Source organism: Pecten maximus, chromosome 6 (genome assembly GCF_902652985.1).
Source record: "Pecten maximus chromosome 6, xPecMax1.1, whole genome shotgun sequence".
NCBI classification, from domain to species: Eukaryota; Metazoa; Mollusca; class Bivalvia; order Pectinida; family Pectinidae; genus Pecten; species Pecten maximus.
Window position 1 is genome coordinate 33,674,203 of NC_047020.1, and position 15,858 is coordinate 33,690,060.

The 15,858-nt window shown below is 35.5% G+C and overlaps 1 protein-coding gene across 1 annotated transcript; it reads left to right on the forward strand.

Annotated features, from left to right (window-relative positions):
* Positions 1-3,025: 3,025 nt before the first annotated feature.
* Positions 3,026-15,465, forward strand: LOC117330150 (integumentary mucin C.1-like). The gene is made up of 7 exons (XM_033888370.1): positions 3,026-3,150; positions 5,421-5,513; positions 5,942-6,061; positions 6,612-6,731; positions 8,474-9,545; positions 10,364-10,421; positions 15,457-15,465. Exons 1-7 carry the CDS (start codon positions 3,114-3,116, stop codon positions 15,463-15,465), a joined length of 1,509 nt encoding a protein of 502 aa, XP_033744261.1. The 5' UTR covers positions 3,026-3,113.
* Positions 15,466-15,858: the final 393 nt, after the last annotated feature.

The window sequence follows — 15,858 nt, forward strand, 5'->3', positions numbered from 1 at the left end:
ATGTACAAGTGTGGAATGTATTCGCTACACCGTGTAGAATAGTGTGCGTTGGTGTACACAAAACGCAATCAGGTTAGAGGGCTGACTGATAAGTTGTGAGTTTCGTATTGAAGATTTTGAATTTTGTCCGACATATTGTATTACTTTCTCAACATAATCCCCTTTAGTATCTATACACTTTTGACAGCGGTGTTTAAGGGCCTCAATGCCACTTTTATGGAACTCCTTTTCATGGGTGTACAGAAAGTCATCTCCCGCATGTTAGGGTTAGGGTAAGTGTTAGGCTGGAATAGCTGTTTTCAGTTCTGGAACTAGGTGAAAGTCTGATTGAGCGACTCAGACGAGTAAGGCGGATGCTCAATCAATTTAAAAAATTTTTTTAGACGGCATTGTAAATATGACGGGTGACTGGTAAGAGGGCGATATGTAATGGTAACACATGCATTTTTTACGTTAAGGTATTCTACTGCTCTCTTCGTGTTTTCGTATTTTTAAGAGGAATTTGACAGCTAAATAGCTCGTCAATATGATATTATGGGATCCATTAGATTTAAATTTGTTCGGTTCAGCACTATTTTAAGTCCTTTATACCCGATTCTTAGTGACTAAATTAACATACATTTGTAAAATAATTATATCCGGTACACATGTACGTTGATGACTACAATTTGATGTTTGCTCATTAATTAAGAATTAGCTCTTGATTTTTCCAGTGATTGTCTAGCTTATTCTTAGATTGACATTTAATGCTGAGACGACACGTACAGCTGTATTGTCCATCATGTTGTATGCACTGAATATACTGGAAAACGCTTGAGTTTCGACAGTGCACAGTGGTAGACACAGGTTATACATTTACAGGGACTTAAGAATTTGTTAATGAATATGTGTAGTTGGACATTTACTAGTTGGTTTTCATTGTATAGTCATGAAAATCGTTGGGTGTCATTTTTACCGATTTACTCCCTTAGACTGTAACATATTTTCAGGTCCCTGTGAAACAAGCTTTATCAATTCCACGAGAACATTCTTGAATGATGGAGAAAATGTCGCGGAATGTCCAAATTTTCTGCCGCAGACATTTCTTCGGATGCACTCTACTTTTATGAATGTCATTCTCCATTACCAATATGCGTACAAATGTTACTCAAACAATCAATTATCACATCATGCCCTGATGTCATAATATTATCCAAAAACAAAATGTAATAATTATTTCTCCGTAGCTCCATTGTCTTTACTGCCTAATTATGTGTTCCACACTCCAGTCAATAATTATTTCCCCGTGGCTCCAATGTCTTAACAGATTAATTGTTTATTCCACACGGTACTTATATGAACATTTACGTTCGACATCCCTCTTGATCCACCGATGCTATTCAGGGTTATTGATTTATAATTTCGTAGACGTTGAATCTATTACTATATCCATAGTTGCGCCTCTTGTGCAATCCTTCATGGAAGAGAATACACTCTTGTATATCATGCATCGGTCTCATAATGTCTCCTCTGTTTGCATTCATGAAAGCAAACAATAGTAATACACTCTACAACAAGAACCTAAAACATACGAAGTTTGTAGATATCGGATAATAATTAACGTAAATTTGTTATTTGAATATTTCTTAAGTTCATATTTTGGTTTTGTTTGTATTACAATTTTTACCTGTTATCAAGTAAAATTCCCTGTGTTTGGCATATGCAACTGCCGTAATTATATAATCCATAGAGTAAATCTGATTTGCCAGCATAATAAACATTTTCACCTCCCCCGCTTATAGATTACTACGTTTCGAGAAATAATTTCATATGAGATTGTGCGGACGACAACAATAGCAGATTATTGTTATCAGTTTCTATTATTGTTATCAGTTTAAACTACAGTCCTATTGTTTTAATGATACGATCAATCACGCGTTTTGTAATGTTAAAACTCTTTTTGAAGTGTGCAAAACACAAATTGGACGCATCAAGCTCACCCGCCCTATTCACAAAGAATTGTAATATGCAACCGGTTAATAATTACAGCCACCGGTTAATAATTACAGCCACCGGTTAATAATTACAGCCATATAAACGAAGTAACAACTGTGCTAACAAATCAGATACAAAGAAAAGTAAATACATGAATAAATAATTATAGATCATACAGAATGTACAAAGTATAAAGAGTTATCAGATGGGTACATTTGGAGTACAGACCATGTTAAGATAGATAAATTAAATGTTTGACAGAGTTTGTTAAATATCAATTCATGTAGATGAGATTATGCCAAGGCAATGATACATTGAAAGTGTTTACCTCAGAAAAACAAATGCTATCTTAAAAGAATACAATTAGTTTTGTATAGCAATTATTTGTTTTGATAAATAATAATATTGCCTGAAAGCAAAAGAAAAACTTTTTTATTAAATAAACTATCTGTTTGGAATGTTCTGTACAGTGTATATATCCGTAACTTACTTATTTTTTTTATTTACTTAATAACTTATTCATTTGGTTTATATGATATTTATAAAGCGTATATTGTTTTACGTAAATGATGTACCTGCATCAGCATATATATTAGTACACATAAACTCTTTCGTCGAACTCAGATAACCCTGATTGAAATATATGAAAGAAACAATACAAGACTACCCACAAATTTTACATAAAGATAACATTGTGATATGATCATTCCCTTTCTTAATTTGTATACTGTAAATTGATTCGCTGTATATCTGTCGCTACCCGTGCAATGTTAGCCTGAGGCACGCTTATTCATTTCACACGAGACGGTGGTACTCAGCAACCAATTTTATCCAATATAAGTATTTTACCCTATATACATACATATCTATGACATATGTAATAGTTAATACTGCCATAGATGTATTACCTAAGTTTCTCATTAGCATACACATGACAACAATCTCAGAACAGCGTAATGATATTGACATCGCGTAATATATTGTAATGTCAATTAGCTAACTTTTAGACACAGCGGTACGTGGAGGTATCTCACATAGGGTAAACATTTGACCACATACACTTGCTAGCATACCTGATTTGGCGTCGACGAGGGAAGTAATGTTTCTTGTTTCTTAACATTTTTCTTGAAATCATCAACATGACATGGCTGACACTCGTGGTGGTGCTTCATGCTGGTAAGTTGTTATTTTACCTATATGCAAATTACACATTTTTTCTTTAACTAATAAGGTGCACTAAGGAAAACATTTTGTTGTTATGTTGCAGTTTATGAATTATGGTTTAATCTTTAAATCAGACAGGAAATAAAATATTGATATTTTGATGTATATCAGAGTTTCTTATGGATATAATATATGCTATTTTACTTCATTGACCTTTACACCACAAGAACGAATAAAATGAGGAAATTAGACATAATTTTGTTATGTAAGTAGATTTAATTAACACAGTTAATCTCCGAAGTTATGTGCGAGCTTAACAATTTGTTAAGAATCAATAGTTGTAACTATTGTTTCTGATGAATACTTTTCCATTTTTTCTTTTCGGACACTGCTTCAGATAAAGAATAGGTACATTATATTTTTTGCGAGAAATTACTACATCTGAAAAAACGCCCTATTTTAATAAAGTGTTCTTATACTTACCTGTATTGGAGAGATAAAAAAATTCTGAAATACTGTTTAAGGTCAAAGGTCTGTAAAAATATAATAACGAAAAACAATTTTATCGCAGTATTAAAGTAAAAGTGAGTTCACCCTCCTTCTATAATATGTAAAATGTTTCTATAGATAATAAAACAATCAACATATACAAAAGTGTCAAATTACTAAATACCTTACTGCAAAACATTTCCGTTTGTTAGATTATAAGAATACAGTAAATGATGTAGAATATTTACAGTTAAACCTGATAAGACAACATCCATAAGAACAATGCATATAAAATGTATATGGTATAATGATATATAAACATCTACCAAATCCTGGTCCGCAAAATTTTGAGCTGTGCGGGTGAAAACTTTCTCTTCTTTTATTTCTATTCGGAACTTATTCACAGCGAATAACGAATAACGATAAGTTAGTGTAAATATATCATATAAATATGTTAAGGGTATCTTGTTCCGTTTAAAAGCTGATCCGTAGACACTTAAACAAAGATCAGCAGAACCTACAAAATCCATTTACATTAAAAGTTAGCGTCAAATGTCATGCTGGTCATCACTTCGTGGACATAATAGGAGTTCGCTGATTAAGATTACCATCAAACTCAACGAAATCAAAAGCACATGAAAATTTATTTCTTGACGTTATGAAGTGCATAACTGAATACAGTTTAATATTGTCCACGAATAATTCATTGAATAATCACATTGCTTATTGTGTTTTTTCGAAAGACTAAGCTATCATGAATAAAGTAGGACGAAAATTTATTTATATCTAAAGAAACAGGTTTTTTTTTTGGTTTTATTTTATCTCATTATATGATAATACTTCAATATTACGTTACAAGTATATTTTACGATTACCGTTGTACTTGTGCATACAATTATGATTATTCTATGACTAATCTCAAACAGTATAGATGCTATAGTTGTGATGTCCAAACGACAGCCAACTTTGAATGTATTTGTTAACAGTAAACTATACTCTGTCAAACCCATGTTAGGAGAATGGACCCCAGGTTAAACAAGACATCCATCTATAAGTTGTCACACATTTCTTACCTTCTGTACCTTTTAAAGGTGAAAACAAGCAAAACTGTATACGTTGTGATGTGCCTTAATTGAACTCAGTGATTCACAATCGTTTATATATCAATGCTTATAACAAGAGATATATATCTAACGCTTGAAAGATATATCGTTATCTTTAAGAAGCTGGTTTGCATTTTTTTATATTACACCTGTTTCGTGCTGCCTCTAACCAATGTCTGTGCCTCGATTTACCCCAAAATTCATTTTAAATAAAATGTGTTTAATATCCTGGTTCCGGTTTCGCCAACGTACATTAACACACAGAAATTATATAGCTTCCAATTATCCACAGGAAAACCTTACAGAATTTAAAGGGGTAATCTTAGTTTGCGAGCCTTCCTTATATCAAGTAATGCTTTCTTATTGAAAATGTTGTGGAATTTTCCTTATGTTAAGGGATATTGATGAAACTGGCCCCTGGTTATTCCTTACCCATTTCTGGACGCTTCATGAATCTGATTATAGTGTTGAATATTAGATGTCATTTATATCTATGCTCTGTTATTGTAGTACGCATTCTATTACACTTAAATATCATATTTATTTACTTCGTTAACTAGCAAATAAACCCCTGACGGCAGTCAAAGTTATTTTTTGGGTCAGGTATTTGTCCATATTCCATGTTACAACTTTAATTAATTATGTTATTCTAATACTGAGGCGTCTTCTTTACCACCTTCACCTCTACAGTTCTTGCAGCACTAGCAATACCTACATCAAAAACCTTCAGAACACAATCAACATCATCAACATCAACCCCCACAGGTGTACCAACAACTAAAGGTACGTACATAGTACATATATGCTTACTTGAAATCATGTCATTATCATATCATAATCTACAACCCATATCCACCTATATCTCGCCATTGGAAATCTAAGTTTATTCATTTCATATACACATATTTCATTGTAGAATATATCAGTTCCGAGTCATCATTTATCTGTATATCATACATAACTTAGGAATACTTATATAGCCTTTCTGCTGTCAACAGTTTTTGAAATATCGATAGTATGACATATTCTTTATAAGGAATCTACATACTCATGTTCCTCAGCAAACAACGTTAAACATAGTTGTAGGTAAACCTCATCTTCAATGCAGCAAGAACTGCCAGATGAATTAGTATTCATACATTAAATAGTTAAAGTTGTTACTCTGTGAGTCAAACTACGTGGAATCAAATTGATATCTACTTGCCTTTAAGGTGCTAGCGGATGTCTTTCCGGATACAGCAATTGTCACGTGAATGCACACTGTATAGATACTGCGTCGTCTTATTTCTGTCGATGTAAATCTGGATACGTTGGAAATGGCTACTTCTGTGGTAAGTTTCAATTTTACAATTATGGCAGTGTCTTTATGGTATACCTATTGCGTTGTGACGTCAACAACTGAAACAATGACAAATGCAACCATGCAAAAAAATCAAAGAAAACGTAGCTTAATATTCAGAATTTTTATTCGTGTCCATTGCATATGATTTGTACGAAAATATGATCTCGTTAAACTGAAAAAAGTAATGAAAGGTAGCCCCTTCTCTACTTTATTGAAAACAAATATGAATGAGTCAAGAGAATAAATGGTGCTTGAAAAACGAGCAAATGTGACTGAATGATAATGCTCGAGAGAAAGAAGTGAAGGAGAGCTTCTGTGGGAGTCTTTATGGTGTAAGAGGGGTCCAACCCTTGTATCACTCAAATTTTCTAGGATAATAAAATTCAATTTGAAACAATATATATATATGCTATGTTAGAATAAAGGTTTTTGAAAAATAACAAATGTAATATGAACTGGTATCCCTTTTAATAAATTATATACAAAATGTATGCATATAAGTAATAGAGGATATAACTAGCATGGTGTTATTACTTCAGAGGAGGACGAGTGTGCGACAGGTAGACATCGATGTGACAGGAATGCCGATTGTTATAAATCCATTGGTACCTATACGTGTGTATGTAGGTCGGGCTGGACTGGAAATGGATTCACGTGTGGTAAGTATCTTCTAAAACAAATCTAACGTCACCAAGAATAAAACCAGGAGCAATATACATGTAATGCAATTCGTTATATAATAAAAATAAATTTATCATGCAAAGACATTTTACTATCAAGGTAAACTTTATATCAATCAGATCTTACTACAATCACAGTCTACGCCAATCAAAGTATACACCAATAATTTGCCGTGCATACTATCACTTTATTGGCATGGGACCATTTTACTAACATGGGCGTTTATTATTTTGTTGGAGGAGAGGGGGAGAAGGGGGATACAAAACATCTAGGAAATTTCGGAATTTACTTAAGACTTATGACACAAGCAATGGGCAATAGTCGAGGCATATAGTAACGCGTAATCAATAGTAGCTGGGCGGTTTCATTTATTTTTTCATATAGGATATATCACTTGAGGCAAAACGTCACTTGCATAAAGTATTACCAGTACCATTTTAGAGCGGAAGATATTTAAGCAAGGAAGAAAGTTATACAAGTAGTAATTATCGATCTTTGTTTCAAAAAGAATTTGGGTTGAATTTTTTATATTGATTTTTCGTCTTATAAACTGAAAATAAACATAATTGTTTATGTATAAAATGTCTCTTTTGAGCCAGCCTAAAGTAAAATGCGTCCTTTCAAATCTTGCGATGAATTTTAATGTTAACCGAAAGTCAATCATTTTCAACCAGAAAATGTTTCACCGCTATAAATCCTACTAGATGTTCGTTATATATATTGTAAATATTTGGAAATATGACAAAGTGATATATATTATATCGGTGGTCGGGTGACACAGTAGAAACATGACAAAGTGATATATACTATATCGGTGGTCGGGTGGCACAGTAGAAACATGACACAGTGATATATACAATGTATCGGTGGTCGGGTGGCACAGTAGAAACATGACAAAGTGATATATATTATATCGGTGGTCGGGTGGCACAGTAGAAACATGACAAAGTGAATATATTGGAAACGATTAACCGTCAAGTTTGAGAATTTCATATTTTGACTCCCAGGATTTTGATTTGACTCTCGAGATTTCAGAGCTGAAGGTCACTGACTCTTCTGACTGAAGGTCACTGACTGAAGTCTATACAATGTATCCAGGGGATCCAGTAGGATTAAAATTTCAAGAGTCAGTGACCTTCAGCTCTGAAATCTCGAGAGTCAAATCAAAATCCTGGGAGTCAAAATATGAAATTCTCAAACTTGACGGTTAATCGTTTCCAAATGTAAACTGATAAAAGCGTCTTTTAAAATATATATATATATAATTAATTGAATATTATTCAAAGGAATTTAATTTATCTTAATTTAGTATCCAATAGTTGTTTATATTAAATAAATAACAGTATGTTAAACATTTAAACTTTTCTTTTAATTATATTTTTTTGTTTGTATAAAGTATAATATAAAACATTTTTTTATTTAATTTTATAACTGAAATAAATATCATGTAAAGCTTTTACAGTATCGGTGGTCGGGTGAATCACAATGGAAACATGACTTAGTGATATATACAATGAAGTAGAATGCCGCTTATTCGCGCATCACATATGGGGTTTTTCAAGTACACGAGCTCTACATAATACGTAATCCAATTACGACTGTGTTTAACCCTAGCGGCTTGAAATTATAATGTGAAGTCTAAACAAAAACACTTTTTCATGTCATTATCCGCAAATGTATTCTAAATTATCTAACATGAATGATATTAATTCCATTATAGCCAATCCTTTTGACAATCGCCCTCGTGCACCATTCCGGAACATAAGGCGATCATCGGATGTGTCAATGGAGGGAATGAGCTACCGATCTATTCAGTCAGAAGAAATTCCGTTGTTTCGTCATAACTTTCCTTGTGGACCCGGCGGATGCGGTGGACCTAATCCGACACAATATCCAGTAACCTCACGTCCAACACGCTCCACATTCTTTCCGACATCCTCTAGATCCTCGACAATGACATCGCCTAAAACTAGAACATCAACTTCGCGTACCACATCTTCACCCTCATCGTCTACCTCTTCGATTACGACCTCGCCAAGCTCTTTCTCAACATTCCCAAGCTCTTCGACAACTACATCACCTACCACTACAACAACCACGCCAACTAGTACAACTACATCACCTACCACTACAACAACCACGCCAACTAGTACAACTACATCACCTACCACTACAACAACCACGCCAACTAGTACAACTACATCACCTACCACTACAACAACCACGCCAACTAGTACTACCACAACCCCTACTACTTCAATATCGACACCTACCACTTCTCCATCCACATCGCTTACCTCTTCGGCAACAACCTCGCCAAGCTCTTTCTCAACATTTTCAAGCTCTTCTACAACTACATCGCCTACCACTTCTTCAACAATGCCAACTACTACCACCACAACGACTACCACTACCACAACAACGCCAACTACTACCACAACAACGCCTACCACCACCACAACAACGCCTACCACCACAACAACAACACCTACCACCACAACAACAACACCTACCACTACGTCAACAACACCTACTACTCCAACAACACCTACTACTACAACAACAACAACACCTACCACTACGTCAACAACACCTACTACCACCACCACAACAACGCCTACCACCACCACAACAACGCCTACAACTACCACAACAACGCCTACCACCACCACAACAACGCCTTCAACTACCACTACCACAACAACGCCTACAACTACCACAACAACGCCTACCACCACCACAACAACGCCTACAACTACCACAACAACGCCTACCACCACCACCACAACAACGCCTACAACTACCACAACAACGCCTACAACTACCACAACAACGCCTACAACTACAACAACGCCTACCACCACCACAACAACGCCTACCACCACCACCACAACAACGCCTACAACTACCACAACAACGCCTACCACCACCACCACAACAACGCCTACAACTACCACAACAACGCCTACAACTACCACAACAACGCCTACAACTACCACAACAACGCCTACCACCACCACAACAACGCCTACAACTACCACAACAACGCCTACCACCACCACAACAACGCCTACAACTACCACAACAACGCCTACCACCACCACAACAACGCCTACTACTACCACCACAACAACGCCTACCACCACCACAACAACGCCAACCACTACTACCACATCACCTATCAGTACGTCACCGACTAGCATTGCGACAACAACGATTCCGATCTAATTTTGTCAAACTCTTTCAATGACTTTTAGAGGACAATACCTTCTTTTTTTTCGGAATGATCACTAAGAAGTATCAGATTGAATGTTGTAAGGACACCTTCGGGTATGGCTGCTGACATCCAATACAATGGTAGCATTTCACACTACTCTCATCAACCATGACGAGCTGTGTAATTGAATTCCTTATGTAAAAGAAATCGATACTCGGTGACTCGAACAATCACCCGATTCACTCAGTGATGTTAGATGATTGAATTTAATAAAAAAAAACATGTTTATCATAATGATCAGGTGTGACTTTAATCTGATATTGTTTTCCCTTACCGTCCTTTTGTTGTGTTTCTCATTACTTATATACAAATGTAACTTCTCCTTACCTTTAGAGTATTCAAAGGATTAACCCATCACTTGTTCAAGATTATCCCGACTCACAAGGCTCTGGTATGTGAGTTCTCTCACAATCCCTTAGAAATGCCAGATAGCACGTGCATGACACAATACAATGACGTCACACCAACACTGTGTTGCATTATATTATTTTAAAGCATTTGATCATGAACAACTGAATCCTTCGTTGATAATGTACTAAATTGGGATAAGAAATTACCATTCCCAATCTTGAGGACGTGAGTGAGAAATACCCTAGCCCTCAGGATGATATTCTTGGCTGCGTTACTTTCGAGTTAGACTATCAAGAAAATCAGCCCTCGGTTTGGAGATTTTGGAGATGAACATTCAAGATAATCATTAGAGCATAAATGTTGTTTTGCCATGACCCTCAGACAGATAAGTGATATTACACTGATTACTTCCTCTAAGATGCCAGGTAATGCCTTCGATGCAAATTGTATAAAGGGATTATCACCTCCAAGAATATATCCCAACTGTATTGCGAAAGAGAATGTAGATATTTAATTAATAGGACAATCTTTAAGTTAACATATATTTACCCCAACAATGTAAGAGAATAACACAGCAAGAAACTTATGACAGGCCCGTGTAACCTCTAACCAGAGACATATAGGTCTCTGCTCTAACTTCTCAGGGCGGATATACAATGTACAGAATGTCAAATTTTCAAAGTCAGGATTTTGATCGTGGCAAGTTTAAGTGTTTAACGGTGACACGTTATTGCCTCTTTTTTCGTAAATCCATCATTAAATCCACAAAAATAACACTCAGACACACAATCACGATTATTTACATGTCCAGGCTTCATTCCGGTAAGAAATCGAATTGAAAATGATGGTCCGGTAAATACAAAAATGGAGTATATAGTAAAAACAAACGAAAAGCTATTTGCTTTGTACTTTATATTTGTTCCGCTTGGTACAAACATTCCGTATTTTTATATTAATGTCTCTTTCTTTCCGTCCTGAAATAAGGGTGAAACTTGCGCAGTGTCAAATAGGTTTCAGTTGCTAAAGTGGTTTGAATAAGAATTAAAAAAGAAAAAATAGCCAGAGACCTTTACCTAGCTGAAGTAACATATATTCACTTACAATATAGTACCGTTTTACACAATTTTTTTTTTTTTTTTTTTACATTGATAAGATAATTGATAGATAATACACATTGCCCCTTATTGTTTAAAGAAATAATAATATGTACAAAATTCAAGGGGAAATATACGCGCATTGTCATTCCTATCGCGTCTTGTGACAGTCTGAATATTCTGACATTTTGCCAATTTTTTTTATATCGGTGTGTCGAAACGTCAGAGCTCCAGCCCTCTAAAACTTCGGAAATTGTCATCTTAGCACACATACCACACACGGATCGAAAACTTGAAAACGAATCAGAACTCTTGAAATAACAAAGCCATATCATTGTGAAAATTCCAAAGACCATAACGAATTTAGAACTTGCCCTGCATTTTGATTACTTACTAACTACGAATACGCAGGTCCATTATGTGTCAATCAGAGAGTAAATGACTGGAAATGAAATAATGACGGAATGACAATTAATGATAACACAGTATGTTCCTGGTCGTCTAACGGCCATAAACACACGTGATCTGTAATTACCATACACAAACATAATACATGTATATTAAGACAATACGTGAAAACAAAGCGGTGGAAATGCTATTGTTTAAAATGTGTCTTGCGTCAATATAATGCACTTTGTGTGGGTTCGGGCATATACAGTACTTATTTTGTACGAAAATGCCGACAATAAAAGATTGAAAGGTGTTTCAATGGCTGCGCATGAACGGATGTGCATCTTTTAATTGAAAATGGACTATTTCTCCACCAAACAATTAACTGTGATTGGTCACCTATGTTAGCAGTAGAAAATTTCCCGTCATCTTCCATGGTGCCTATGAAGAAGACAACACCACCTGGGTTGATGAACCGGAACAAGCAGGCGGGCATTGTTGGTAGGTGACGAGTGGGAAGAAAGATGGTTAGGGAAATTACCATTTCCTATCTTCTTGTGGGTATACGAAAGAAAATCCGTAATCCATGGGATAAGATTCGTGGAGGGCTCGGTTTGGACCTTCATAATACCCCCCTCATATTGATTTTTCTCTGTCACTCATTCAAGACAAGGAATCTACAAATATATTACATGTTGTGCGTAAGCCAAAGACGTATTTTCTATTAGATTGTATATATAGAGGATCTGTCATGAGTTTCCCTTCATATTAGATTCATGATACGAGTTTTGAATTTTTATTTTTGCGAGCCTCTGGCGAGCAAAAATAAAAAAATTCTAAACGAGTATCATAAATCTAATATGAAGGGAAACGAATGACAGATTCTTTTTATCATACGTTGACGTTTTCTTTCATCGTTCCCCATCAAAAACTGATTTTCTCTTTTGCCTTGAATCGTCACATCTTAACCAAATCACCCGAACCTTCGAAGTAGGTCAATTATACCGACGAGAGAAGAAATAGTTCGAACACAACTGACTCTTGAAAAGGATTCGTTTTATTAAATACACGTCTCAAAACAAAATTTCAGCATTTTTTCATTTAATCTATAATAGATAAATTGTCCTTGGTGTTTGAAACAATGAGGAAAATATTTTAGCTTGAAAGTTCATGAGCGACTGTTTTTGATGTGACGAAGCCGTGACGTCACTTGGCGCGATAATGGAGGCTTCGTTGTACAAATGTCTATTCGCTGTCGCTGTCGTACAGAACCATTGTACGGCGCCTTTTCACTGCTTTGTGTTTATCCTCGTCCTCGCGGGAGTTTATGGAGATGTAAAATGTTCCACCGTGAATATTCCCACTGAACATTGTGTTCAGACTGCCGTGAAAAGCGACTTTGGATGCCGATTTGTGGCAGTGTTGTTTGTTTTGACATTACACGTGTTTGTCGACGACAGTGTCAGCATGTTATTCTGAGTAACCGTTGAAGGCAAGTTGTAACAACCTACATTGCCGTTTTTCATGAGGATTTTATTAAATAATGTTATTATTTGTTTATTTGAAAAGAATCTAGACTAGATATGTCTCATCGGACAACGCAACCGCAATTTTCTATCGGAGTTGAAATATGTTACTAGACTAGGGGTCATAAAATAGATGTTTGCCAGGCCTAATTTAACATCTTATAGTATAAATATAATTAAAAAACTTAGGATGTTTACATCTAGGATTTTATCTTTGATTGTACAATATGTTATGTTAATAGACCAATTTGTCGTTCAGTTGATTTTTTTTCAAAGTTTACAAGCACTAGTCGCCATTTTTACGAGTCGTAGTAAAAAGAAGTAGGTCGTTCCCACGCGTATGAATACAGTTCTCACGGAACCAGCCAATCAGCGTAGCGAAAGGTGTTATTACACTAGTGTCATAAAGAAAATTTATGTGATGGGTTTATGACACCGTATATAACGGTAGTCATATGATAAACAAATGTATGTTATGTGCAACACTGTTATGTCACTGCAGTCAACTGGTCATATCTTCTTAATATCATTTCTAAAATATGACTGTTGATTTCATACTCATAACACGACTTTAACAGTAGACTCATATACTTACGTTTTCACTTTGCTCCGCCTCAATGAACATAGTAAACTCAGATCACTTCATTTTCCGTTGAAGATTTTGGGTCGCGTGCTTCTGTTCTGAAAGACGAATCACTTTCTTGCGGCGTGTGAATACATTCACAGAGTTTACAATGGCGATCGAGTTCTGTACCGCCTCAAACTTGAATGCACTTTCATTTTGTGAATTGTGTAACATTGTTATAAACGTAAATAAACACAAGTGGAATAGCCGCTTTATGCGCTAATAGAAATACCAGTATAATGCAGACAGTTTAAAAAAAAGGATCTGACAGAACACTGTCACTCCCAATAGCACCGAGCTCATGACCTACGTAGCGCAGTAGGTCTAACGTTAGCTGTATCTCGAATACCATGCTTGATACCATTTTATGGCCACAGAAAATAAGCCTCAATTTTAACACTATTTAACAACAGAAAACAGACTGTAGCAGCAGTATGCTATATCGAGCACAGGGACACATTATTGTCGTTATTTGTTGCAATCTAAAAATATGGAGGACACAACTTTCCGGCCGTCGAATACCGAGATTTTCAAATCAATGTTTCTTTACTTACTATTATCAGAATTTACATCCCAAAACGCCAGTGCGACAATGAAATCCAATATTGGAAGAGCACAATGTACATCATCAGCTAACCTGCAACTAAAATCCACATTGTTACACTTTTTCTGGAGCTCTGAATATCCCGGCTATTAGACTGCATCACATACGGTCACAGGGGTTCGGCGTTATTTGAGTAACATATGACATCTATAAATAATCGAAAGACTAAAAATCCAACATTCATTCAAATTATAAAACTTTACAAAATCCATTTTTTCAAGGCTTTAGAGAGTATATCAACTCTGTTTTTAATGTTGTGATATTTCACTGAACAGTTGTCGTCACGTTAACCTTGTGCTCATTTTTTTAACCGAGTCCCTGTGTCTGGAGTGACCAAATCACACACATACTACATATACTGTCAACACTGTACTTTAAATTCGTATTTATATGGGTATTGCTAAGTTTTTATGATACAATATCATAAATATTTGTTATAAATGAATATTTTACCTTGAAAATATCGTATCTATGCGTATCAACATCGTAATAATCAAAACGTGTATGGCACTATATTTCGTGTGGCCTTGGCGAAGAGAATAGTTGACTGTCTGCTGCTCCACTACTGTGCATACATGTACGATAGTATAACAATGTTACAAAGTGACGCACTTACGTCACACTGTTGCGACCGAATTTTGCTATTGGTATGTTTTACCTGGTTTGTCGCACTATTGTATATTCAACCTTCACTCACATCAGTTATATACAGTTATTGCTGAAAAATCTAAAATTATTAAAGAAACACACTAACCATTTTGTCCCAAAACTGTCCGGTGTACTACATTTAATCCATATATGCAGTATATTTACATTACTCCTCTTAATGATTGCAGGAGATGTAGAAACAAATCCTGGTCCAGAATCAATAAACTCTACCAATGCTTCCCTTATCAGTAAAACTTTAGATATTATACATCTTAATGTTCGTAGTACACGTAACAAATTAGATGACTTGTACACATTAGTTTCTGATTACGAAATCCTATGTTTTACAGAAACACATCTAGACCCCTCTATCTCTGATAGTGATTTACATTTAAGTGACCATAGCCAAATATACAGATCCGATAGGAATGCTTTTGAAGGAGGAGTGATTAACAGATCTTGAACATCATAATATCGAATCTATATGGTTACAAATTGATACACCAACCCGTAAAATATTACTGGGCAATGTATACCGTCCACCAAATGCACCTGTCAGTTTTTGGGGTAACTTTGAATGGACAATTGAA

Coding starts and splice junctions, on each gene's coding strand:
- LOC117330150 (XM_033888370.1), top strand. CDS start 3,114: ATGACATGGCTGACACTCGTGGTGGTGCTTCATGCTG. Junction 3,151..5,420: donor CGTGGTGGTGCTTCATGCTG/GTAAGTTGTTAT, acceptor TCACCTCTACAG/TTCTTGCAGCACTAGCAATA. Junction 9,546..10,363: donor ACCACCACCACCACAACAAC/GCCTACAACTAC, acceptor CCTTACCTTTAG/AGTATTCAAAGGATTAACCC.